Here is a 27428-nt window from a genome sequence, read left to right as displayed (position 1 = left end):
GCTCCGCTGATCTCCGGTGCTGGGAGGCATATTACCTCTCTTACTATATATTATAGAAGACTGGGGGGCGGGCTGGTGTGCCCTGAAGGGTGTCCCGTATCACGGTGGGGTTGCACTGGGGTGCCTGGCCAGTCGCGGTGAGGAGCTGAGGGCTTTCAGGCTGGCAATTGACTGAAGCTCCCAACCACTCCTTTTTTTCTTTTTCTTTTTCTTTTTTTTATTCTGGGCCAGCTTTAGCTCTGGCTCTAGCTCTGAGGCTTCCGCTGCTATAATTGAAACAATGTATAACTCTAGCTCTGAGATCCCAGCTGGCTGAAAGCTTTTTTCTGGGGTTTTGTTTAGCTTCTATATTTGCAACATAGTTTCTTAGAGTTGTAGCTCAGAGGCCGGCAAGTCAGGCGGGGAACATTGCAGTCTGCAGTCACTGGAGCAAGCAAGCCTCATGTTTGCTTCCAGCTGCCTGGCTGCCGGCCGCCATCTTGGCTGACAGTTAATTTGCATAAGGATATGCTGATTAGCCAATGGGAAGGGTAGCGGTCGTACGCTAATTACCATGTTTCTCTTTTATTAGTGTAGATTATAAAAGAATGTTCATGCCTAACTTCATGAGACTCACTTCATGATAACAGTTTCCTTCAATTAATTTTTTTAAAAGCATAGCACAACTTTTATAAGCATAGCTAGTGCCCTAGATGTAGTTCTGGGGTGGAGGTGGGGCAGATGAAATAGGGTGTGTCTAAGAGTAGAAGTGATAGAAAGGAACTTTAAAAGTCCAGAAATGGATTATTGATATACTATAGATTATCATTGCTTCATACCTCAAGAGCTTCATTCTCTTTAACTAAATGACGAATATAAATGGAGTATAACTATTTTGGATTTGTCTTTTCACAAACAGTCCCACAGAAATAATGGATGTCAAGGGTCTAGAAACTGGTAGTTCAGCCTTTGCTCCCAGTGAAGTAAGATGCTCTATAAATTCTCTGATGAAAGGTCATTAGCCTCAGTTTGAATATATCTAACACTTTTTTCCCTAGGTCACTCATATTTTCTCTGGCCTGTGACTAAGCTTTGTTCCAGTTTCTCTCTTCAGAGCCTTTTGAATGTGTCTGTTCCTGCTGTGTTTTGTCTTTCTGGCCTAATGTCCTCTATTGAGGTCCCTTTTCTACACCGGAGGTATCTGATACTTTAATCTCCAGGATATTTTTTTATAACCTCTTTCATTGTCCTGATTGACCCTTCTTATTTCTTCTCTCCATCCAGCTTATCCCAGAAGTTACTTTTTCAATATATTATCTATCCATATTTTTGGCTAGGTGCAGTAGTTCTCAACAATTTTTAGTTCCTTCATAGTTTCATGATGCAATTTATATCTTAAGTGTAATTCCTATAAGACTCCATTTTAAAATTCTCATTTATATATGTGTGAAGGTATAAAATTTAAAATAAATGAATATAACATAGATGTTACTTTTCTTTATCTTTTGAAGGAAAATAGACCCTGTAGATCTTATTATTAAATAGTGTATGGACAGGATAAATGTTAAGGAGTTACTCAGTATGCCTGTAATTATTTCAGAATAGCTTTATTCAGATATGTAGGGCAGTGGTTTACTGATTTGTTATCATGAAATTTAAAGTACAATTTTTTTCCTTTTGTAAAATTATACATATTGTCACTTTTAAGATTAACTAGCTCCTAAAGGGAAAAAACCCCCAGCAAGCATTTAGTTTTAATTTTCATAATTTTTCTTTGTAACACAAAAGCAGTCTTTTAGCCTAAGGGCCCATCAACAGATGAATGGATTAGAAAACTGTGGTACATCTACACGATGGAATACTATGCTGCTGTAAAAAAGAAGGAACTCTTACCATTTGCAACAACATGGATGGAACTGGAGAGCATTACGCTAAGTGAAATAAGCCAGTCAAAAGAAAAATACCACATGATCTCACTCATTTATGGATAATAAAGACCATTATAAACTGACTAGAGGCCTGGTGCACAAAAATTTGTGCACTCGGGGGGCAGGGGGAGGGGGGTCCCCTAGCCCGGCCTATGCCCTCTCGAAGTCTGGGACCCCTCGGGAGATAACGACCTGCTGGCTTAGGCCTGCTCCCGGGTGGCAGAGGGCAGGCCCATTCCCTAGGTGCAGCCCCTGGTCAGGGTCAGAGCAGGGCCGATTGGGGAGTTGGGGCACCGCCCCGTCATGCACAGAGCAGGGCGGATCGGGAGGTTGCGATGCCACCCTCAGTCACACTCAGGGTGGGGCCGATTGGGGGGTTGGGGCACCGCCCCCTGTCACACTCAAGGCAGGGTCGATGGGGAGGTTGCGGCGCCTTCCCCTGTCATGCACAGAGCAGGGCCGATCAGGGGGTTGGGGCGCTGCCCCCTGTCACTCACAGAACAGGGCCCATCGGGGGGTTGGGGCTTCGTACCCTGTCACACACAGAGCAGGGTCAATCAGGGGGTTGGGGAGCTCCCCCCTGTCACACACAGAGCAGGGCCGATCAGGGGGTTGAGGAGCTCCCCCCTGTCACTCACAGAGCAGGGCCGATAGGGGAGTTGGGGCACCGCCCCCTGTCACACACAGAGCCACAGGGTGATCAGGGGGTTTGGGCGCTGCCCCCTGTCACGCTGATCCCGGTGCCGGGAGCCTCGCTGCTCCGCTGATCCCGGTGCTGGGAGGCATATTACCCTTTTACTATATAGGATAGAGGCCTGGTGCATGGGTAGGGGCTGGCTGGTTTGCCCTGAAGGGTGTCCTGGATCAGGGTGGGGGTCCCCACTGGGGTGCCTGGCCAGTCTGGGTGAGGGGCTGAGGGCTGTTTTCCGGCTGGCAGATGACTAAAAGCTCCCAACTGCTCCTTGTTTTCTTTTTTTAAATTTTTATTCTGGGCCAGCTTTAGCTCTGAGGCCTCGCTGCTGAAAACATCAATACAATGTTGCGGTCCGGGGCTGACTGACAGTCGGTTTCTGGGGTTTTGTTTAGCTTCTTATTTGCAACATAGTACATAGTTGCTTAGAGTTGCAGCTGAGAGGCCGGCAAGTGAGGCGGGAACGTTGGAGTCTGCAGTCACTGCAGCAAGCAAGCCTCATGTTCGCTTCCAGCTGCCTGGCTGCCGGCCGCCATCTTGGCTGACAGTTAATTTGCATATACTCACTGATTAGCCAATGAAAAGGGTAGCGGTCGTATGCTAATTACCATGTTTCTCTTTTATTAGTGTAGATGAACAAAAATAGATACAGAGGCAGAGCAGCATCGAACAGACTGTCAAACTACAGCAGGAAGGCTGGAGAGGGTTGGAGGGTGGGAAGGGGGGGTAAGAGATCAACTGAAGGACTTATATGTATGCATATAAGCATAACCAATGGACATAAGACACTGGGGGGTAGGGGAGGCTGGGGGAAGTCAAGGGGGGGAAAAAGGAGACATATATAATACTCTTTGTAATACTTTAAGCCAGTGGTTCCCAAACTTATTTGGCCTACCGCCCCCTTTCCAGAAAAAATATTACTCAGCGCCCCCTGGAAATTAATTTTTTTAAAATTTTAATAGCAATTAAACAGAAAGATATATGTATTAATGTTTCTACCTTTTTCGTAAAATATAATAAAGAAAGGTGTAAATTAGAAACATTGAAGTTTGAAATTATGAAACTATTTATTGAACTCAGAATAGAAAGGTAATACAAAAAAAGTTAAAACAAATGCACCTGTGGCCATCACCGCCCCCCTGGATCGCTGCAGCGCCCACCAGGGGCCGGTAGTGCCCACTTTGGGAATCACTGCTTTAAGCAATAAAACAAAATTTAAAAAAAAGAAAAAAGGAATACAATTAGCCAATAAAGAGCTAGAAAGAAAAAAAAAAAAAACAGTCTTTTAAAAGCTCCTAAATCAGCCTTTTATAAATAAGGCACATCATCTCGTGATGGATTCCTTGATGCTGGCTTATGTTGTTTTTCTAAAGAAAGAGTTCATGGCCCTGGCTGGTGTGGCTAAGTGGTTGAGCATTGACCTATGAACAAGGAGGTCCCGGTTTGATTCCTGATGGGGGCTGCGGGCTCTATCCGCAGGGGGGGATGTGCAGGAGGCAGCCAATCAATGATTATCTCTCATCATTGATGTTTCTATCTCTTTCTCCCTCTCTTTTATTCTCTGAAATAAATACAAAAATATATACATTAAAAAAAAGAAAGTTTTATGAAAATTTGATTTTCTTCTATTCTGCACTTTGTATTTTCATCACTGAATCAAACATAGGTCTTTTTTTATTTTTTATTTTTATTGATTTCAGAGAGAAAGGGAGAGGGGAGAGAGATAGAAACACCAATGATGAGAGAGAATCATTGAACGGCTGTCTCCTGCATGCCTCCAACTGGGAATCGAGCCTGCAACCCAGACATGTACCCTTGACTCGAATTGAACCCAGGATCCTCTAGTCCACAGGCTGATGCTCTATCCACTGAGCCAAACCAGCCAGGGCCAAACATAGGTTTTTAATGTCACTGGTAAGTCTGCCTTTTTGGGTCATTGTTGACCATTGCAGTTTTCAAAAAGCAGCTGAAACTTTATTTTTGGGTATGATTGTTGGGGTCCAGCCCCAGCAGGTCCAGGGGTTCCCAAAGGTGTGGACGGAGTCGGCGAAGAAGGAATGACACGGAGACAGTGTTCAGATGATCAGCATAGCCAGGTTCTCTTTTTATTGTCCTGTTACATCTGTATTTATACCATTTGAACCTATAAGCATGCCTCTATAATCACATCATGGTATGTTTTGGGTCCTCCCTTGACCTTCTACAGTTCCTTGTTTCATGTCCATAGTTTCTTAACTGACCTTTGCCAAAAATCCCAACTCCATCTAGTTCTGTTGATTTTAATCCTATCCATTCTATTCCAAAGGTTAGGGCTAGTTTGTTATCTCCATTCCAAGGTCACTACTCTACTGTTCTGTTAAGCTACAAGGAAGTAACTGAAGGAGATTATCCTAAGTAAAGATTATGTAGCTTAAGCATGATTGTTTGTAGTTAAGGCGATTAACTACTTGCCTGGCACTTGGTTAAGGGGTTTTACTGATTTATTCCCTTCCTTAGTCCTGTTAATCCCTAACTCCAAGGAAAAGTCCCCACCTGGGGAAACAACCTTTCTCGGGGAGGTGGCCCTGGTTAGAACACATAGCGCTAAGAAGGGGAGCAAACATATTAAGAACAGTATGCCAGGTCCCTTGAAACATATGCTGTGCAGATGTTTCTTCCCTGCAGCGACTGTGTTAAGCAGCAAGGATGGACCGGCTTCCGGCATATGATTAGACATAAGAGAGCATACATAGGCTGCTTATGACCTTAGCATGGGCTTCTGTTATTGTAGGGGTACATTTCTGGTCAGTGGCCACTGTTTATAGTTTGTTAAAATCTACACATGTACAAGTAACTCATGAGGAATTGTGAACACAGTATTTGAAAGGATGTTTAATAAATATGCATTAAAATCTAATTATAGTAATGAAGTTTACAGCTGAAATTTTAATCCAGCCCTTTAGAAATATTAAATGTGCTTTTCCTGATTGTGCATTTTTCTCACAGCAGTTGGGTAAACATTTTAAACTGGAAATCTCGGTTTCTTATATAGTTTTGATTTCATTTAACTGAGCGTGTTCTTTTTGGCAACAATCTTATTTCTTTTTGTGAAGACATGAAACTCCTTTTATTCCATAACTGTTACTTTGAAGAATTTGGATCAGTTTTAGTTTAGAACTGGTAAACATATGGGATATCTAATCTAATAAAAGAGAAACATGCAAATTGACCCTACCTTTGCTATGCCCAAGCCACGCCCACCAGCCAATCAGAGCGACTATATGCAAATTAACCCAACCAAGATGGTGGCCGGCAGCCATGGAGCTGGAGCAAGCAGTAGGCTTGGTTGCCCGGGCGATGGAGGAAGCCAAGCTTCCCGCCTGCCACGGCCGGCTCTGGCCTCTGCTGAAGGCAACAAAGTTTCAATTATAAAAACTAAATAAATCCCAGTTACCTGCTTCCAGCCAGCCTCCACTGGGAGCTTGGGTGGCTGGGGGCCGTGGCCAGCCTGCAAACAGCCATCGGCCTTTCACCCAGGATAACCACACCCTCATGGGGTGAGGGTCCCCGCTGGGGGGCTTGGCCAGCCTGCAAACAACCATCAGCCCCTCACCCAGACTGGCCACACCCTCATGGGGTCAGGGTTCCTGCTGGGGGGCTTGGCCAGCCTGAAAACAGCCATCAACCACTCATCCAGGCTGGCCAGGCACCCCAGCGGGGATCCCACTCCCTGAAGGGGGTGTGGCCAGCCTGAAAACGGCCCTCCTCCCCTCACCCAGGCTGGCCAGGCACTCCAGTGGGGACCCCCACCCTGAAGGGGGTGTGGACAGTCTGAAAACGGCCCTCAGCCCCTCACCCAGGCTGGCCAGGCACCCCAACGGGACCCCCACCTGATTGGGACACCCTTCAGGGCAAACCAGCCAGCCCCCACCCATGCACCTGGCCTCTATCCTATATAATGAAAGGGTAATATGCAAATTGACCCTAACAGCAGAACAACTGGGAATGACTGGTCACTATGACACACACTGACCACCAGGGGGCAGACACTCAATGCAAGAGCTGCCCCGTGGTGGTCAGTGCGCTCCCACAGGGGGAGCTCTGCTCAGTCACAAGCCAGGCTGAGGGCTGCCAGTACAGCGGTGGTGGTGGGAGCCTCTCCCACCTCTTCAGCAGTGCTAAGGATGTCCGACTGCAGCTTAGGCCTGCTCCCCGCTGGGCTGCTGGGCTGCCAGAGGGATGTCTGACTGCCAGCTTAGGCCCAGTCCCTCCGGGGAGTGGGCCTAAGCCAGCAGGTGGTTATCCCTCGAGGGCTCCCAGACTGCAAGAGGGCACAGGCCGGCCTGAGGGACCCCCCCCCCCCCAGTGCACTAATTTTTGTGCACCGGGCCTCTAGTAGATGAATAATAAAATGTGACCTGAAAAGACTAGATTGTGATATTGGTTTCATTTTACAGTACTGGATCAATAATTTAATTTGGTATTTCCATTTTCTCATCTGTAGAAGGGGAATAGTTATCCTAACTACCTTTCTTACATGTCATTTATGAGGCTCAAATAGATTATCATATGAGAAAGTCCTTTGAAAACTTTAAAGAAATGTTATATAAATATAGGGCTATGCTAGGAGTAATTGAAATAATACTGAAATGGTAGAGGGTGGGTTACAGTTGGTAAATAGAAATGGAATGGACTCAACTCTATAGAATTACTAAAACCATTTTAACTGGGTGATGCCTCACCTATATTAACAATGGCAATGGCTCAGTTTGATTTCAGTGCTTTGAATTCTAGAAAATGCAGTTTTGATTTTTCGAAGACTGTGCAAAGGGCCTCTGTAGAAAACCAGGGATGGTTTTTGTTCTCCTGGATGTAACTACCTTTTCTTTGGCTATTCCAAACATCTAGAGGTTTTTAGAAAATAAAAATTGCTGCTTTCTTCATGACATTTCAAAGAAAGCTGTTGAAATTTGATTTATATTATTCAGGTATTTTGTTAAAAATGCAAATTTTGATTCAGATCCATGGGGAGGGGCCTGAGATTCTGTTTTTCTATTAAGCTCCCTGGAGATGTCCCTAGGGCTGTTGGTCAGAGGCCCTAGTGCAGTGGTCGGCAAACTCATTAGTCAACAGAGCCAAATATCAACAGTACAACGATTGAAATTTCTTTTGAGAGCCAAATTTTTTAAACTTAAACTATATAGGTAGGTACATTGTTATTAACTTAATTAGGGTACCCCTAAGGCTTAGGAAGAGCCACACTCAAGGGGCCAAAGAGCTGCATGTGGCTCGTGAGCCGCAGTTTGCCGACCACTGGGTTAGAGCATTATCCCAATAGGCCAAGGTTGCAGTTCAATCCCTGGTCAGGGCACATACAAGAAGCAACCAATGAATGCATAAGTAAGTGGGACAACAAATCGATGTTTCTCTTTCTCCCTTCCTCTCTCTATAAAATCAGTCAATAATTTTATTTTTTAAATTGGTGGGTATTGCTTCATTCCCTGCTAATAGTGACCCTACAAGCAAACCCATGTTTCTAAAACCCACCATCTCCTATAAGAAGAAGCACTAAAACCCCAAAGTGACACAGGACAAGGGCAAGGAATCTGTATGCCCAGGGAAAGGGACTATGACAGGAAACAGTGACTATGGTGAGCAAACTATGCCGATTTTCTGGAAAAGGGCTAAAACTGCAAAGGAGATCAGTTGTGCTGAGGCTTGAATGCATTGAGCCCAACTGCAGACCTAAGGAGTGCTGGCCATGAAGACATGCAAGCATTTTGGCCCTACGTGCTTTGGCTCAGGGATAGAGTGTCGGCTTGTGGACTGAAGAATCCCGGGTTTGATTCTGGTCAAGGGCACATACCCCGGCTCGATCCCCAGTAGAGGGCATGCAGGGGGCAGTGGATCAATGATTCTCTCTAATCATTGATGTTTCTATCTCTCCCTTTCCCTTCACCCCTGAAAAAAAAAAAAGACGCAAGCATTTTAAACTGGGAGGAGATAAGAGAAAGGGCCAGTTGATCCATTTTTATTATGAAGACACTGAAATCTTGTGGTTATGTTCACTTAAAAAAATTGGGAAATTGAAATAATCACAAATATATTAAAAGCCTTGGGGAAACTCATTTTTCCACCCCAGGGGAAAAATATAAGTAATTGTTAAAATACTATCTAGGAAGTTATTATAATAGATTATTCAGATTCTAGGATATCATGATATTGACTAAATCTTAAAGCAGGTTGGCTTTGGGTTATAATGGGATCTTCCTAAAATTGAGTTTAGGAGAAAATAGTGAATAAAGAACAAAATTGAAGAATTTGAATAGTACAGACTTTTGGGGCCTTTAAAATCTTCCATTTATGTGTGTAGATTAATGTGTGGATCTTCAAAATGGCATTTTCCCACTGTCCATTTGGAATACAATAAGACAAATTAATACAAATCAAAATAATATGGCATCAGCATCACATAATTTGTGTACACTGATGTAGTAACAGATTTAATTTAGTGCAGCTTTTGAGAAGTCTTTTGTGTTTCAATTTATACAGCTGCTATCCAGGCCTACGCTGGCCAATCTCTCAGCCTTGATTGTCTTGCCTGACTGAGTCTCTCTTTCTCTCTCTTTTAAAGACTTTATTATTGTCCTATCCGGTTTGGCTCAGTGGATAGAGTGTTGGCCTGCAGACTGCAGGGTCCCGGGTTCGATACCAGTCAAGGGCACATGCCTGGGTTGTGGACTTGATCCCCAGTAGGGGGTGTGCAGGAGGCAACTGATCGATGTTTCTCTCTCATTGATGTTTCTAACTCTCTATCCCTCTCCCTTCCTCTCTGTAAAAAATCAATAATAAAAAAAAAGATGCCAACTCCCTTAAAAAAAAACAACTATGTTTAGTATTGTTAGAAACCACCAAACTGTTTTCCAAAGTGGCTATACCATTTTGCATTCCCACCAGGAATGAAAGAGAGCTCCTGTTGTTCCACATTCTGGCCAGCATTTGTCAGTGTTTTGGCCATTCAAATAGCTGTATAGTGGTATCTTATTATTTTCATTTTCATTTCCCTAATGACATATGCCTTGGAGAATTTTTCATATGCTTCTTTGCCACCCGTATATCTTCTTTGGTGAGGTGTCTATTAAGGGCATTGGCCCACTTTTATTTATTGGTAGCTGTGCTTTTTAGGACTGTATCTCTATAGTCCTATCCATCATAAATTGTACGTTAACGTCTTTGGTCCATTTTTAAAAATCAGATTATTTTCTTGTTGTGAGTTTTAAAAATTTTTTTTATTGATTTTTAGTGAAAGAGAGAGGAAGGGAGAGGGATGGAGAGATAGAAACATCAATGATGAGAGAGAATCATTGATTGGCTGCCTCCTGAACACCCCACACTGGGGATTGAGCCTGCAACCTGGACATGTGCCTGACCAGGAATTGAACCATGACCTCCTGGTTCATAGGTCAATGCTCAATTACTGAGCCTTGCCAGCCAGGCTTGTTGTGAGTTTTAACAGTTTTTTTGTATATTTTGGATAACAGTCCTTTTATCAGATGGATCTTTTGCAAATATTTTCTCCCAGTCTGTGGCTTGTCCTTTAATGAGACCCTGGCATTGTCTTTTGCAACACAAGGTTTTAATTTTTTTAAAAAAATATATTTTTATTGATTTCAGAGAGGAAAGGAAAGGAGGAGAGAGAGATAGAAACGTCAATGATGAGAGAGAATCATTGAATGGCTGCCTCCTGCACACCCCCTACAGGGGATTGAGCCCGCAACCCAGTCATGTGCTCTACTGAGCCAAACCAGCTAGGGCCAAGGTTTTAATTTTAAATGAAGTTCAGCTTATCAATTTTTTTTCATGGATTGTGCGTTTGGTGTTGTATCTAAAAAGTTATCATATATGCCAAAGTCATCTAGGTTTCTTTTATGTCTCCTATGTTTCTCCTAGGGTATCTTCTAGGAGTTATATGTTTTATGATTTACATTTAGGTCTATGATTCATTTTGAGTTAAATTTTGTAAAGGGTGAAAGGTCTGTGTCTAGATTCATGTTTTTTGTTTTTCCTTGTTGTTCCAGCACCATTTGTTGAAAAGATTATTTTTGCTCTATTGTATTGCCTTTGCTCCATTGTCGAAGATCAGTTGTCTGTATTTATGTGGGTCTGTTTCTGGGCTCAGTATCCTATTCCATTGATCTATTTGTCTATTCTTTTGATTATCATAACTTGAAGTTGAGTGGTGTCAGTCCTCCAATTTTGTTCTTCTCTTTCAATATTGTGTTGGTTATTCTGGGTCTTTTGTTTCTTCATTTAAACTTTAGAATTATTTTGCCAGTATCTACAAAATAACTTGCTTGGATTTTGACTGGGATTGCATTTAATGTATAGATCAAATTGGAAAGAGCTGACATCTTGACAGTATTGAGTCATCCTATTAATGAACATGGAATATTTCTCCATTTTTAAGTTCTTTCATTTGGTTCACTGCAAAATTCTGATGAACCAAACTATAAAACTCTGATTTTCCTCATGATAGATCTTGTACATATATTGTTAGATTTATACCCAAGTATTTTATTTTGGGGGGCTGGTAATGTAAATGGTATTGTACTTTTAATTTTATCTTTTTGTTTGTATTTTTAAATTCCACTTTTCTTTTTCTTTTTCAATGTTTTCTAAATTTGTTTTTTTTAAATTCCACTTTTATATATTAACCTTGTACCCTACAACCTTACTACAATTGCTTATTAATTCCAGGAGTTATTTATTTTTTAATCCTCACCCAAGGATATTTTAAAAAATTGATTTTAGAGAGAGAGGAAGAGGGAGAGATAGAGAGAGAAATACCAATCAGTTGCTTCCCATACCTGCCCCAACCAGAGATAAAACCTGCAACCTAGTTACGTGCCCTGACTGGGATAGAATCCACAACCTTTGCTGTACGAGATGACGCTTCAACCAACTGAGCCACCTGGCCAGGGCTCCAAGATTTATTTTGTTGATTCTTTTGGGTTTTCTATATAGATGATTATGTCATCTGTAAACAAAGACAGTTTTATCTCCAACTAGTCCCCTGGCCACCCTGGCTGCAAGAGAGGCCAGGACATGGAATATTTAACAGGGTAGCCTTGTACTTAACCAAAATTCCTATTCAGAAAGAACAGCTATTAGAAGATAGCCCTGCCCTATCCTGGACATTCATGATTTATTTAGATTTTTTTTTCTCTCTTGGGAAAAAGATGGAAATAACATTGTCACTGATAATTTTTTTATAAAGTAAGTAATCTTTATATTGAAACAAAGGAAACATGATATTCAATCAAATAAGAGAAACACTGGCAATGTACTTGTGCAAAATCTTTTTCTAAAAAATGTGTCCATTGACTGCTGTTTATTGATGCTTCTAAAAAGTAGTTACCTACTCATTGCACCTACCCAGATAAGGGATGCAGTTATGATTGGACCTTACCATGGCCAATCATTTCTCTCTCAGGAAGGGTAAAGGAGAGATCAGAACACCACCCTGCTTAGAAATGGACACTATTGTGTTCCAAATCTTTGTGTTCTACCTAAAGGTTATGGAAAAGGGAAGGAATCTCATAAATAGAGGACTGGAGTCATGTGGTGAAGTCTGGATGCTGTGTGGTTTTGGATAGAGAGTAAAAATGCAATAGAGAATCTTTTGTGACTAGCCTGTACGTCTCTGCCTTGGTGCTTAAGAACCATAACCTGACTCAAAGAGAGGGTCAGTCTGCTGTGGGGAGAGCTGATGAACCCAGCGCTCTTGTTCAATGGATGGGGTGAAGCAGAGACTCTACAGCAGGTAGGTTTTGTAGAAGAGGGGCTACAGTTATAGCTATGGGTTTGGATTTCTTCCTTTTTATTTATTTAAAAATATTTTTATTGATTTCAGAGAGGAACAGAGAGGGAGAGAAAGATAGAAAAATCAATGATAAGAGAGCATCATCGATCAGCTGCCTCCTGCACGCCCCCCACTAGGGATCGAGCCTGCAACCTGGGCATGTGCCCTTGACTGGAATCAAACCAGGGACCTTTCAGTCGGCATGCCTATGCTCTATCCACTGAGACAAACCAGCCAGGGTCGTTTTATTAAGATGAGATGGTTTTAAATGTATTTACTGTGTAAAATTGTTTTTATCAGAATGCTATTTACAATAACTGCTCAAATGTATATCTGTAACAGGTTAAAAGTTTTAATGTGACTATTAAGAAACATGTATAGTTGCACTATGAAACATCTCCATTTAAGAAAGTCTAACATTTTATATATTTTTTGTTTATAGCCTATACAGTTCAGATACCCGAGAGTATGTCTCCATCTGTGGCCACAGAAACTTATGTGAAAGCTTTGGATTTTTGCCATGGACCTCTGGACCACTATGACTTTCTGATCAAAAATCATGAGATAAAGGAGGATGCACATCAAAGAAGAGTCATACAGTGTTTGCAGAAGTTACACGAGGACCTTAAAGGATACAGTATAGAGGCAGAAGGCATTTTTTCAAAGGTGAGGTTTGTGTGATGCTAAAGATTAAACAGTTAAAAGTATAAACATTCTATAAAATGGATTAGATGCAGCCGGGTACAATCTGAAACAGCTTCAAAATTTCCCACCAGTTCCTTTAAATAAGCTCTGTTGATCCCCATATCTGACCTCTTGATGTTCCATAGCTTTCCTTCACCTTGGGGGGATTCAGATTGCTTCATGTCTACATAATAGTTGGTGCCATCCAGTCAAAATAAAAACCTCAGTGCCCTTCAAATGTTTCCCTTTCTCTTGCTGAGGCATAGCCGAGGATCCGCAGTGAAGGTGGAGTGATTTGTTCTTCTCCTTTCCCTCCTCCTCCTTTCTCTGCTTGCCTGGCTTCTCTAGGGTCAGAATGGGAGGGATAGAAGATTAGAGTGAAATAGCAGTCGTAAGTGACCAGTTAAGGGCCTTTGGTGTGATAGATATTGACATGCTAGCTCTTTGTTGAGGGGCACAGTGGTGGGTTCCTCAGGACCGCCCCAGTGCTCCACTCTTTGACCTCTTATGACTGTATCAGAATACCTCCCACCACTGCATGGGCAGCTTTAGTCAGCCTCCTGCCCTTGGACTTCTGCTGATAAGAAGTAGACATCAGTTTCTGTCTTAGTCCTGTGTACTCCCATGATCCTGGGGACATGTCAAGTTCTTCCATGAACTCTTCCACACCCTGCTTTGATAGCTGACTGTAGATTTCCTCAGCTAAGCAAGCATTCTGCTTACACTCAATCCTCACTTTTTTAGATGCTTCTCTTAGGTTACCCCTGCACTTGGCATGAGGTTTATCTGGGGGAAATGCCACAGCATTTCTTACCCAGCTAACAGCTTTCACTTTGATGACTTTCTTCAGTTCTACTTTGGTTTTAGAGCTGATCTCCCCCACTTTTAAATAATTCCTGCGTGGATCTGACTAGTGCCTCTCTTAAGAGTGTAGGAAACCTTATCTCCCCTTATCCTCAGCTTTGAGCTTTTGCTAAAATTCTAAGATGACAGGAAAACTCCCATTCCTTAACCCATTATAGAAGTCAATGTCCTCAGTGGTGTCATCTTCAAATTATGAAGGATATTAATAGTAAGAGTTAGAATGTGGTTTAATCAAAGGAACTAGTTTTCTTTTAATTGGCCAAATCGCCCATCCCCTGCTCCCACAAGTGAATATTTGTTTATTATGTGGTCTTTAGGAGAAAGGTCCTGTATAATATGTGTTAGTAGTGCTTTATTAAAAATGATGGAAAGTAATTTTACTTTTTAAAAAGCACTCAGAGTATAATTAAATAGTTTTATTTTTATGTAAAGAAAAAGGCTGTCATTGTGTTAATATCTTTTGGTTAAAAGGAATAGAGATTCACTTAGGTTACAGAAAGAAATGGAGATTTAGAAACACTGCATATGCATATAGAAATGAAGGGCATCTCCATTACACAGCCAGCCTCCTGGAGCTTGAGCCTCAGAACCAGGGCCTCTGAAAGCTTTGAAGAGTTGACAGGCAGTAGTAGCAGGTACTAGTTACTCCACTGCTCTCCTACTCATGAAATCCATTTCCTCTTTTGTTCCTTTCCCCGCCATGTCCATTTTCACTTCTGTTTGTTTTACCAGCTTCTAAATTCTCTCCCTGAATCTGTGGTTTAAATTGCCCTGTAAGAATCTGATCACTTCATCACCAAACATTTCATCAGTGTTTGGGTAGAGCTTTCACACCGGGTTTTTCAGAGGCCACTAGTCAGTGTAAAGGTGGGATCTCTGCATAAGTTTCCATCCAGACCTCCTGTGAGCAGGGCTGTTTCCCTCAGAAGTAGACCACAAGTATAGTAGCACTATGATTGACTAGTCCAGCACAATAGTTATTGGAAATAATGACGAATCACCCCTTTTGATGGCCAACCTTTTCTCCTTTAACCATATATCCAAAGTTTTAAGTGAGTAAAGTACTAAAAAGTTTGGAAAACTGCAATATAGGTGGTCTTGCAAATAAAACAATAACTTGGTTATGTGTCATAGCCAGGAAACAAGATGTTTTACTTAATGGGATTTTTTTGTTACCTGAGAATTTAGTCTCATGAATTTATATCTTGTTCCCTTTCTAGTCCTCTTCCTTTTTAAAATACAGTCTTTTTTCCTCTTCCCCTTTCTGTATCATCTCTGGGGCTCATCTTCCTGTGGTTGGTGAACTTCCCATCCAATCAGAAGTATCCTTAAATCATTAACTTATCTGGTTGCCAATTCAACAATATTTGTTCCCTTTAAAATTTTTGTTTGGCAAAATAAAACCCATAAGTAAAAAAAAAATAAAAAATTATTGTTTGGCTCTTCTTAGAGGTGTTCTCCCACACTTCCACCATTGATTTCTGAATTGGCTATGATGGATCTACCTAGTAAATAACCCTGGTTTAATTGTATAATTGTAATCTTATGTAAGTAGGAGATTTGACATGTCAGCTAGCTTTCAATGTGTTTAACGAAAGCTTATATTTGTTAAATGCTAATGCATATGTGAATAAATGTTTAGTTGTTAGATCAAACATCTCTTTGTGGTAATATTTGTCCTGTAATTTCTTCAGTCTACCAAATCTTTAACATTGTAAAAGACCCAATCAGCGCCCTAGCCAGTTTAGCTCAGTGGATAGTGTCAGCTTGCAGACTGAAGGGTCCTGGGTTCGATTCCAGTCAAAAGCACATACCTTGGTTGCAGGCTCGATCCCTGACCCTGGTCATGGTGTGTGCGGGAGGCAACCAACTGATGTGTCTCTCTCACATTGATGTTTCTTTGTCTCTCTCCTTCCCTTCCACTCTCTCTAAAAATCAATGGAAAAATATGCTCAGGTGAGGACTAACAAAAGAAAAAAAAAAAAGAAGAAGAAGAAAGAAAGAAAATGACCCAATCATCTAACAGAATTTGAGTAAGACATCTATAAAGCTTTAGTTTTTGAAGATTGTAAGATGCCACAAACCTATTTCTTATAAAAAATAAACACCGATATGCTGATTATCAGAGAAGGAAAATTGGACTATTAGGTTTTCCAGCGATAGAAGAACTTTATTTATAGTGTTCTTAATTTTGGTAAATAAAATTTATGGTTTTATGAACATTTGACTTTTTTTTAAAGTATATTTTATTGATTTTTTTACAGAGAGGAAGGGAGAAGGAGAGGGATAGAGAGTTAGAAACATCGATGAGAGAGAAACATCGATTCAGCTGCTTCCTGCACACTCGCTACTGGGGATGTGCCCACAACCAAGGTACATGCCCTTGACCGGAATCAAACCTGGGACCCTTCAGTCCGCAGGTTGACACTCTATCCACTGAGCCAAACTGGTCAGGGCTTGACTTTGTTTTTAATACAGATATTTAAACATTCATTGTAGTGGACTGTATGTTTTTCCTCATTGTACTCCTAAGAAACTTTCTGTAAGGCTAATCTATAATATTAAAATAAAGTACACCTTCCCAAGATGACAAAATCGTTAATTAATGAGATAAAATTGGTAGCATATTGTTTGGCTGCTTTCACCTACCTACATAGCAAGGTTTTCTCTACTAAAAATTTGAAAAAGTTGCATGCAGATGACCATGTTATGTTAGCAACAAACTATGAAGAATGAGCATGTATGAACACTTTACTTTTGTTATCAAATAAGACTTACAACCAGGTTAATCTGACACGTTTAATGTATGCATAATTGTTATTGTGCTGTGAGGTAATTAGGCATAAATGGTAAGTAGTTCATGTAAATCACTATAATTAGAATTACTTTTACACAGCCAAATCAAGCATTTCTAGAGTCAGGGAGGGAGACAATTAAATGGAGTGTGAAGCTACTCTGAAAATCTGTTTCCATTAATCAGGGGTACACAGACTGCCAGGTTTTTTTATCTTTTGGGGGGAGACATCATAGCCCAAGAGACCTGGGAATTGGCAGGGAGCGGGGCAGGGGACACAAATTCCTTTCCTTTTTCTCCTGCTCTCCACAAAATAATTTTCAGTTTTTCCCGATCAGAAATTATTATTTCCAGTTTCCTCATACATCCCACCATTTTTTATTTGGATACCTTTCCTTACCTCCCAAGAACAATGCATTTAGCAGGTAGAAAAGAACCGTCCTGTCTTCAGTTCAGCTAATCTTAGGTCATAATGCTTGACTTGTTCTGGCTTCTAGCACCTGGAGGCCGTGGGTAGGATCCTGGAATATGGGCTGTGGACACTCAGGAGATGCGGGAGGCCTAATGGTCTGGGTCCCTTTAGTTAGTTATCCAAGATTTTTCAGAAGGGCCTGTAGGCAGTTTGCTGGTTTTTCCTCCATTCCTCCCATTATCCCTCCTGCCAAGAGAGTGAGCTTGTTCTCTCCTCCATTCCTCTTCTTAGAACTGGCATTTCCTATAGGTCAGCGGTTCTCAACCTGTGGGTCGCAACCCCTTTGGCGGTCGAACGACTCTTTCCAGGGGTCGCCTAAGACTATCCTGCATATCAGATATTTACATTACGATTCATAACAGTAGCAACATTACAGTTATGAAGTAGCAACGAAAATAATTTTATGGTTGGGTCACAACATGAGGAACTGTATTTAAAGGGCCAGAAGGTTGAGAACCACTGCTATAGGTAAAGGGAGCTGAGCGATGTGATTTAGTACAGCTTCCCTCATCTCTGGAACTTTATCCTTTAGAAAATTGTAAGCTATAGTTTTGTTAAATACTAGAAATATTTTAAAATGAATGTTTCTTGTCTCAAATTTTTATGAAAGCTGAAGGAAAAGCATTATGTCCTATCCCAGTGATGGTATTATCTGTAAAGAAGTAAGGTTGGGGATCAAACTAAGATTTTTTTTTGGAGAACTACATATGCCAAATACTCACTTAAAATCTGAAATTTGAGCCCTAGCCAGTTTGGGTCCGTGGATAAAGCATCGCTCCTCGGATTGAAGGGTCCCGGGTTCGATTCCCATCCAGGGCACATATCTTGGTTGCAGGCTCCATCCTCGCCCGGCCTAGTCGGGCCTGTGTGGGAGGCAACCAATCGATGTGTTTCTTTCACATCAATGTTTCTCTCTCTCTCTATTTCTCCTCCTCCCTTCCACTCTCTCTAAATATCAATGGAAAAAATATCCTCAGGTGAGGTTTAACAAACAAACAAAAATAAAATATGTTTAAAAAGAAAATCTGAAATTTGAGAACCAGAGTGTAGGGGCCTGCTTCAGAATCCAGAATAATTAGCCAGTGTGGTCAATTATATCTTAAGTTTTTTCATGGTTCCAAAAGGTGAAATTATTTCGTCAAGATGGATGAGAATAAATCCCTTTAAATGAATTTAATAAATTATTAATTTAAAAATGATAAATACTTTATGAAACAAACAATAAATAATTCATTAAGTACATTCCTTAAATTTAGAGAAAGGGGTATAATCCTATTTTAATAGTTTAGGAATGGGGGAGGGGAAGCACAAATTCCGTTCCTTTTTCTCCTGCTCTCCACAAAATAATTTTCAGTTTTTCCTGATGAGAAATTATTATTTCCAGTTTCCTGGAATTTTATCTGCCATTATCAACCAAAGCTGACTGACTACTTTGGTTATGGCAGCTGAATTATGTAGGCCATAAAGAAGCATCAGTACCATGGAATCGATGCTGAGATTATAGTTAGGTCTTTGGGTCAAGGTTCAGCAAATATTTTGTGTAATGGACCACATAGGAAATCTTTTTAGGCTTTGGGAGCCATATGATCTCTGTCGCAATTATCAGTTCTGCCATTGTCAAAGCAGTCACAGACAATACATAAGTAAGTGTATTCCAATAAATATTTATTTACAAAAACAGGTGTCAGGCTGATTTTGGCCCACAGGCCATAATTTGATCTCTATTCTGGATGACTGCTACCTGGCTAGATTCGGAAGCTGGTGGGAGACCATTAAGTATTTAAGGTTCTACTTGAACTGTACTTAGTCTAGCTTTCCAACCTATCTCCCATTACTTCCCTTTATATATGCCAGGCTGTAGTCAGCAGAACTGTTTTGTTCACTGTTCCATTATAGAGGCAAACAGAAAAAATGGAACAAAATAGCTCATAACATACATGGAAACTTGATAAATAAATGAGTTGGCACTGAAAATTAGTGGAAGATAGACTATTCAATAAACAGAGATGACACAATTGATTATCTACATTGAAAGTAAAATAAAATTAAATACCTACTTCTCTAAGCAAAAAATAAATTCTATAGAATTAATGTCCTAATTTAAAGTAAAACTTCTTGAAGAAAATACAAAGTTCTTTATGAATTTAGGACAAGAAAGTATTTCTTATACAAGATATGAAATACTAAATTATAAAGGCAAAGGTGGATATATTTGACTATACTAAAATTTAAAACTTCTAGTCAATAGAAAGTACCAGAGAAAAAGTGAAAAGGCAGATCACAGTGGGAGAAAATATTTGCATAAAAATAATTGCCTATAGATTACTATCTAGAATATAAAATGGATTCCTACCAAATAATAGGAAAAAAGTTGAACAAACCAATAATGGACAAACAAGAGTCAATTTTGGGGGGATAACTAATGGATACCACAAAATTGATAAATAAATTAGAATGTATTTCTGGAATAGAATAGCCTAGGGATGATAAACGTCAAAATCAGGATTGTTAACTTGGAGGAAGAAGGGCACAAAGTAGGACTTCAACTATACTTAATGTTTAATTACTGAAATGTTGGAATAAATATGTTAAAATATAAAGATTTGATAAAACTGGGTGATAGATAACCAGGTGTTGAATATTTTCTCCAATTTAGCCTGTTTATATTCCATAGTAAAAATATTTTTCAGTGTAATTGTGAGATAATGTAATTCTAGACTCTGATAGTAAGCATTTGCTTCTTGCAAATAGTCGGAGGAAGGGGAATTATTAGCACAGTGCTCAAAAAGGCAGGCATAGGAAATATCTTAGAGGTTTTTGGCAATGGAATTTTCCCTCTCTAAAGTTTCATAATCTGAATTTTCTAGGCCTTAAATCTTTTTCATGAATGTCAGCTGTTTCTGAGTCCTATGTATAGTATATAGTTATGTCTCCATTTAATATTAGCCTTATACCTCATGTAGGGCAATGTTTTGTCTTCCAGGTAATGTGCCCATTTCATGTACTGGGGAAATAATTAGCCAGTGTCTTCTTGCCACCTAAAGGAGAATTGATACATCCCCAGAATGGGTCCTGAGGAAAGTAGTTCCATTGTGTAGCTGGGAAAAGCAAATGATTTTTAGTTTTACAGAAACATCTATCATAGCTAGAATATGTATTTCTTGTTTAACAAGGACCCTGAATTATTGTATATACTAGAGGCCCAGTGCACGAATTTGTGCACCAGTGGGGTCCCTGGTCCTGGCCTGCAGGATTGGGCCGAAACTGGCTCTCTGACATCCCCTGAGGGGTTCCAGATTGCGAGAGGGTGCAGGCCAGGCCGATGGACCCCACCGGTGCACGATTGGGGCCGGGGAGGGATGCAGGAGGTTGGCTAGCCAGGGAGGGACCAGAGGAGGGCTCCAGGTTGTGTCCGGCCTGTCTTGCTTAGTCCCGATCAGCCAGACCCCAGCAGCAAGCTAACCTACTGGTTGACTGTCTGCCCCCTGGTGGTCAGTGCACATCATAGCAAGCAGTTGAGGGTCCTTGGAATATCATTAGCATATTATGCTTTGATTGGTTGACCGAACGACAGGACGACCGGACACTTAGCATATTAGGTTTTTGTTATATAGGAAGTCCCATTAAACAAGGATAGTTGTTCCTCACTATGTGCTAGGCTCCACGCAGGAGCCAAGGATACATATGTGAATAAGATGAAAATTTTTTTATTTTAGTGATCCCTTGTTCAGCATAGAGAATAATCATAAGCAGTTATTTATAGCTCAGTGAATTAAGTACAAAAATTCAGGTGGGTATAAAATACATTGAGAACTGTCTTTGCCTACTTTAAAAGGATATAAGTTTATTCTACTCTATATTATTGCTTCACTTAGCACTTATAATTCTGATTCTTATGAAGAAATTTTATGAATCACATTACTATTGATTTACTATTGGACTAGATTCCAAATGTGATTATATACATTGAAATTAATATATAACTACACAATATATATGGTACAAATTTATATAATTAAGATTATATGTATTAACTATTTGCTCCTGGGAAATATCAGTATCACCACGTTTAAAAAAATTTGTTCAACATGTTTTTTTAAACAAATACCAATTAAAAATATATTCAAGTTATTTTTGCATTTGTCTTATAATTACTGGTAAAATAAATATAAGATACTGCTCTTGGCATATAGAATGGCTTTGCCATTTCATATGTGTCCAATATCTGAACTGTCATGTAACAGTTTCAGTATTTACATAAATTCTGCATTGTTTCTGTAGTATTGGACTGTTAATTAAATTAAATGCAATATGTACTGTCTAGAGATAATAATAAAATGTAAATAATGTACTCAATAAGATTAAAATTTAAATAAACTTTATAAAAACACTTCTGAGAATTATTGTATAAAGTTTCCATTTGTGCAAAGTATATTACTTAAATAATAGCAATTTTTTTGAAACTAATATTGAGAATTGAAAATTACTTTTGAAGAGAGACAAAAAGTCTCATATTTCTACTCAGTTCAGGATGTTCAATAGAGGGTTTGTATGAAGACTGAGTCAACTCTAAAGGTAATTTTCTATTTTCACAACGTGAGGATGGCCATGGAAAATACAGCTCAAAGGAGAGAAAATCAGGAAAACCTCTTGGTAGATAGATAGTCGGCTAGAAAAATGCCTTGGCAGAACGGATTTATGGAGTAGGAAATTTTAAGAATTCATTTCAAGAATTGTCCGTTGAAATCACCAGCAACAAGGACTTTGATTTGGAGTAGGAGGAGGGGAGGAAAGAAAGGTAGCCAGGGTGAGAATCTGAGGAGAGGGGAGTGAAAAGATCTCTTTTCAGATGAAGGCCGATCGTTTGGTGAAGGACATATGTGTGTGGCACGTTGCATTTGGAAAAGCGGTGGGATGTGATAGATTTTGATTTATGTTCTAGTTAGATTTTCCTTTCTCTTCAGTGATTTTTCCATAAAATCTGTTTCAGCTAAGTTCAGAGTTATACCTAGTGAGCTCTTCACCGTTGCCCTTCCCATGTGCCGTTCCTGATGATTCTCTATGAAGGAAGCATCTTTTAGGTTATCCTTCTTCACTGAAGATTCACACAATAATTTTCCACTGATTCAGAAGACAGTTGTCCTGGTTGCTGTCAGCCTCTCCTTGTGTCTGTGTGAGAGGTTAGGTTCCTATATCCATTTGCCTCTCTGTGGCTGTGTGTGAGTTCTCATTCCCTCTTTAGTGTCAGAGGAAGCCTGGGAGGCTGCTTGAATTTCTCAAATTCAGAACCTCAACCAGGTTCAGACTGAGGGTTATTGTCCACATCTTTCTTTTGAGGAACTCCACATTGATTTGAGAACTATGCTTATGTCCCGGGCATCCCTCTGAATTAGTGGTGAACTGGAGTGGATCATACCTAGCGCAGCTTCACCTCAGCTAGTCCAGAATCAGATTATCAGCTAGGAGTGAGTGACATGGAAGGGTTTGCTGAAGAAATTGCCTCCTGTCATTTGTTTCCCAGTGGCACATGTAGGCACTTACACATACATGCTCATTGCTTGAATGCATGAGACATTAAAAAGTAATTTGCATCTTCAAATTCTGTTATAATCAGAAGTTGAGCCACTTCTTATGCTAGTTGTCTTAGAGGTTTAAGCTCACCTCCCCCCTCCACAACACACATTTGCTAGTTACTTAGGTACTTAAATAGACTTAATTATACTTGTAAACTGAACAAATTGGTGTACTTTAGGTTAAGAGGGTTCTCTTGCAAATCTGCTGAAGGCATTTAAAAAAAGATTTTCATTTGTAGAAAATTTATGGGTGCTAACATATAGTTCTGTTTTTAGTTTGTAAAGATCTTAGAAACCTGAAGTGATATACTTTTATCAAAAAGTGATCTATGTTGAGAGTGATGTAATGCTAGTTTTTAAAAGATATAATTATGCTCAGCATTCCAGCTGGAATAATTGTCTCTAATTCTGTCATTTTAGGAGATAATAGTGGAATGGCGGAGAGAGTGGGAAGTAACAGGAAAAGTAGTATTTCTGCATTTTAAATAAATCTAAAACTTTTTTAAAAATTCCATTTTTTCAGAGAAGAAGGGTGAGGGAGAGAGAGATAGAAATATCAATGATGAAAGAGAATCACTTATTGGCTGCCTCCTGCACACCCCCTACTGGAGATCAAGCCAACAACCGCAGCATATGCCCTGACCGGTAATAGAACAGTGACCTCCTGGTTTATAGGTCTACGCTCAACTAATGAGCCACACTGGCTGGGCTCAAAAACTCTTTTTATTTTAACAGGACCAACCTTATTATCTATTTGTCCTAATGGAAATTATGCCACAATAGCAGGTGGATAGTAACCCAGAAAAACCGAGGACATGCTATTTTACTTTATAGCTTTGATGAGAATTATGTTGGATTATTTTTAACACTAGAATTTTGATATAAGGAACAATGGATAAAGTTAGAATGATTCAATCAAAATATTTGGAATGATGGATGACAAATGTTTACTCTGCAGTAGTTAAATGAATAATTTTGGTAAAAGTTTTGGAAGCAGTTGTCTAAAATGCAAATATTCAGATACTTTTGGAATAATTTAGATTTAATTCAAAAGTAAAAGTCATATACTAATTAGTCACCTTTTCAAATTTTGTGGTTTATTTCCCCCCAACTATTTAATTTTGAAAAAATTTCACAATTACACTTAAATCCACTAACAGTTAACATTATGTTCCATTTGTTCTTTCTCTCTCTTGACATATATTTTTCTTTAATCACGTGAAAGTAAATTACAACATCATAACACTTGACCCTGAAAACATCATTATGTATCTCCTAACAAAGATATTCTTCTGCATAACTATATTACCTTATCACACCCAAGACAATTAACTGGACATTCTGCCTTTTTATTAGAATGTCTTTGCTTTTCCTCCAAGCTAGAATAGCTTTTTCTATTTTACATCTGACTAGAATAGCTTGTTCTATTTTTACTCCACCTGTAAGCTCACAGGCTGTCTCCCTTCTGTAATTTTTCCTTAATCACCCTCATGCAAAATTAATTGCTTCCCTTTTGGTTTCTTTAAGCCCCTAATTCCTGCTTTTCTTTTCTTTTTTTAATATATTTTTATTGATTCAGAGAGGAAGGGAGAAGGAGAGAGAGATAGAGACATCAATGATGAGAGAGAATTATTGATCGGCTGCCTTCTGCAGCCCGCTACACGGGCATATGCCCTGGTCAGGAATCGAACTGTGACCTCCTGGTTCATAGGTCAATGCTCAACCACTCAGCCATGCCGGCCAGGCTATTCCTGCTTTTCTCACAGAGGTTTCTAACCTCTTGGCTCCCAGCTTCATTATGTCTTTTTCACAGTGCCATAGGCTGAAAGAAAAACCCAGCAGTTTCACTTTTTTTAAAGTTGGGGTGAAGGGGGTGATGTTGGTTATTTTATGTTTTAAAAAGATTTTAAATTGATTTTTAGAGAGAGGAAGGTAGAGCGAGAGGGAGATAGAGAGAAACAGATGAGAGAGAGAAACATCCATTGGTTGTCTCCCACAAACACATCCTGACTGGGGATCAAACCCGAAACCTGGGTATGTGCCCTGACCAGGAATCAAATTGGTGACCTTTCAGTGCACAGGATGACGCTCAACCCTCTGAGCTACACCCGTCAGGGCCAGATCTCCTATTCTAATGCAGTAAGAATCCTATGATACGGTCACCAACACCTCAAGGTATGTATCAAGTCCATTTAGGCATGGCAATGGCTAAAGTAATAAACATTAAAAAGGCTGATATATTTTGGAACTAGTGGCTGTTTGAAAATGTCCAACTTAATGCCAGTATTTACTCAAGGTGTATGGTTCAATAAAATTTTTCTAGTTGCCAACTTCAAACTGTTTTGTTTTTTGTTTTTTAACACTTCTGGAAATCTTCCCACATTAAAAAAAAATTTAATTTTTTCTATCACCATTTATCCCATCCATGCCCTCTTTCACCTCCACTGATTCCCCTTTGCCCCCACAATCACCACACTGTCTGTGTCTTCTCTGTCTTTTTTTCTTTTTTTGCGCAGTACCTCCACCCCTACCCTCCCTGCCCCCATCCAAAGCTGTCTGCCTGCTCTCTGTGTATATGAGTCTGTCTCTGTTTTGCTTGGTAGTTCAGTTTCATTAAATTCTACACATGAGTGAAATCATATGGTACTTGTCTTTCTTCAACTGGCTTATTTCACTTAGCATAATGTTGTCCAGGTCCATCCATGCTGTCACAAGGGTAAAATTTTCTTCCTTTTTACAGCAGAGTAGCATTCCATTGTGTCAATTTACCACAGCATTTTTATCCACTCATCTACTGATGGACACTTGGGCTGCTTCCAAGTCTTGGCTATTGTAAATAAATTCTTCAATGAACACAGGGGCGCAAATTACTGTTTTGGGTTTCTTCAGATAAATTCCCAGGAGTGGAGTAGCTGGGTCATAAGGCAGTTCCTTTTTTTTTTTTTAAATATATTTTATTGACTTTTTACAGAGAGGAAGGGAGAGGGATAGAGAGTTAGAAACATCGGGTGAGAAACATCGATCAGCTGCCTCCTGCACACCTCCTACTGGGGATGTGCCCGCAACCAAGGTACATGCCCTTGACCGGAATCAAACCTGGGACCCTTCAGTCTGCAGGCCGACGCTCTATCCACTGAGCCAAACTGGTTAGGGCAAGACAGTTCCATTTTTTTTTTAAGGTAACGTCATACTGTTTTCCACAGTGGCTGCACCAATCCGCATTCCTGCCAACAGTGTATGAGGGTTCCCTTTTCTCCGTATCCTTGCCAACACTTGTTATTTGTTGACTTATTGATGATAGCCATTCTGAGAAGTGTGAGGTGATATCTCATTGTGGTTTTCTTAAAAAAAATATTTTTATTGATTTCAGAAAGAGGAAGGGAGAGAGATAGAAACATCAATGATGAAAGAGAATCATTGATTGGCTGCCTCCTGCTTGGCCCCTATGGGGATGGAGCTCACAACTAGGGCATGTACCCTGACCGTGGATAGAACCTTGACTTCCTGGTTCATAGGTCAGTGCTCAACCATTGAGCCATGCAGCCGGGCCCTTTATGGTTTTAATTTGCATTTCTTTGATTAGTGATGTTGAGCATCTTTTCATATGTCTATTGACCATCTGTATGTCCTCTTTGGAGAAGTGTCTGTTTAGTTCCTCTGCCCATTTTTCAATTAAATTGTTTGTTTCTTTGGTGTTGAGTCTTATGAGTTCTTTATAAACTTTGGATATTATTAATCCCTTATCAGATGTATCGTTGGCAAATATGTTCTCCTATTCAGTGGGTTGTCTTTTCATTGTGTTGATGGTTTCATTTGCTTTGCAAAAACTTTTTAGTTTGATGTATTTCCATTTGTTGATTTTTTCTTTTGTTTCACTTGCTGGAGGAGATATATCAGGAAAAATATTGCTACGAGAATGTCTGAGATTTTACTGCCTATGTTTTCTTCTAGGATTTAAAAAAAAATCTTTATTGTTGAAAGTATTACTCTTCCAGGGTTTTTATGATTTTGAGTCTAACATTTAAGTTTTTAATCCATTTTATTTGTTAATCGTCACCGAGGATATTTTTCCATTGAATTTTAGAGAGAGTGGAAGAAAGGGGGAGAGACAGAGAGAGAAATAATCAATGTGAGAGAGACACATCGACATCGATTGGTTGCCTCCCCAGGCGCCCGGACCAGGCTGGGAATTGAGCCTGCAATCAACTGAGGTATGTGCCCTTGACCAGAATCAAACCTAAGACCCTTCAGTCCCCAGGCCAACGCTCTATCCACTGAGCCAAACTATCTGGGGCTTTAATTCATATTGAGTTTATTCTTGTGTGTGATGTAAGAAGGTGGTCTAGTTTAATTTTTTTTGCACGTGTTTGTCTAATTTTCCCAACACCATTTATTGAATAGACTATCTTTAGTCCATTATATGTTTTTGCCTCCTTTGTTCAATATTAATTGACTATAAAGTTGTGGATTTAATTCTGGGCTCTCTATTCTGTGCCATTGATCTATATGTCTGTTGTTGTTTTTTGCCAGTACCATGCTGTTTTGATTTCTATGGCCTTATAGTATAGTTTGATATCAGGTAGGGTGATTCCTCAAACTTAG

The 27428-nt window shown here is 39.9% G+C and overlaps 1 protein-coding gene across 1 annotated transcript in view; it reads left to right on the top strand.

The window, feature by feature from the left end:
• Positions 1-27428, top strand: part of AFG1L (AFG1 like ATPase) — a 154857-nt gene that overhangs the window by 5750 nt on the left and 121679 nt on the right. The window contains exon 2 of the mRNA XM_006101697.3: positions 12882-13105. Coding sequence (XP_006101759.1) covers positions 12882-13105 — 224 coding nt within the window. The remainder of the gene's footprint in view (positions 1-12881; positions 13106-27428) is intronic.

The sequence above is a fragment of the Myotis lucifugus genome, unplaced genomic scaffold, assembly GCF_000147115.1.
Source record: "Myotis lucifugus unplaced genomic scaffold, Myoluc2.0 scaffold_378, whole genome shotgun sequence".
Lineage (NCBI taxonomy): Eukaryota > Metazoa > Chordata > Mammalia > Chiroptera > Vespertilionidae > Myotis > Myotis lucifugus.
This window is presented reverse-complemented; position numbering and strand designations above follow the sequence as displayed.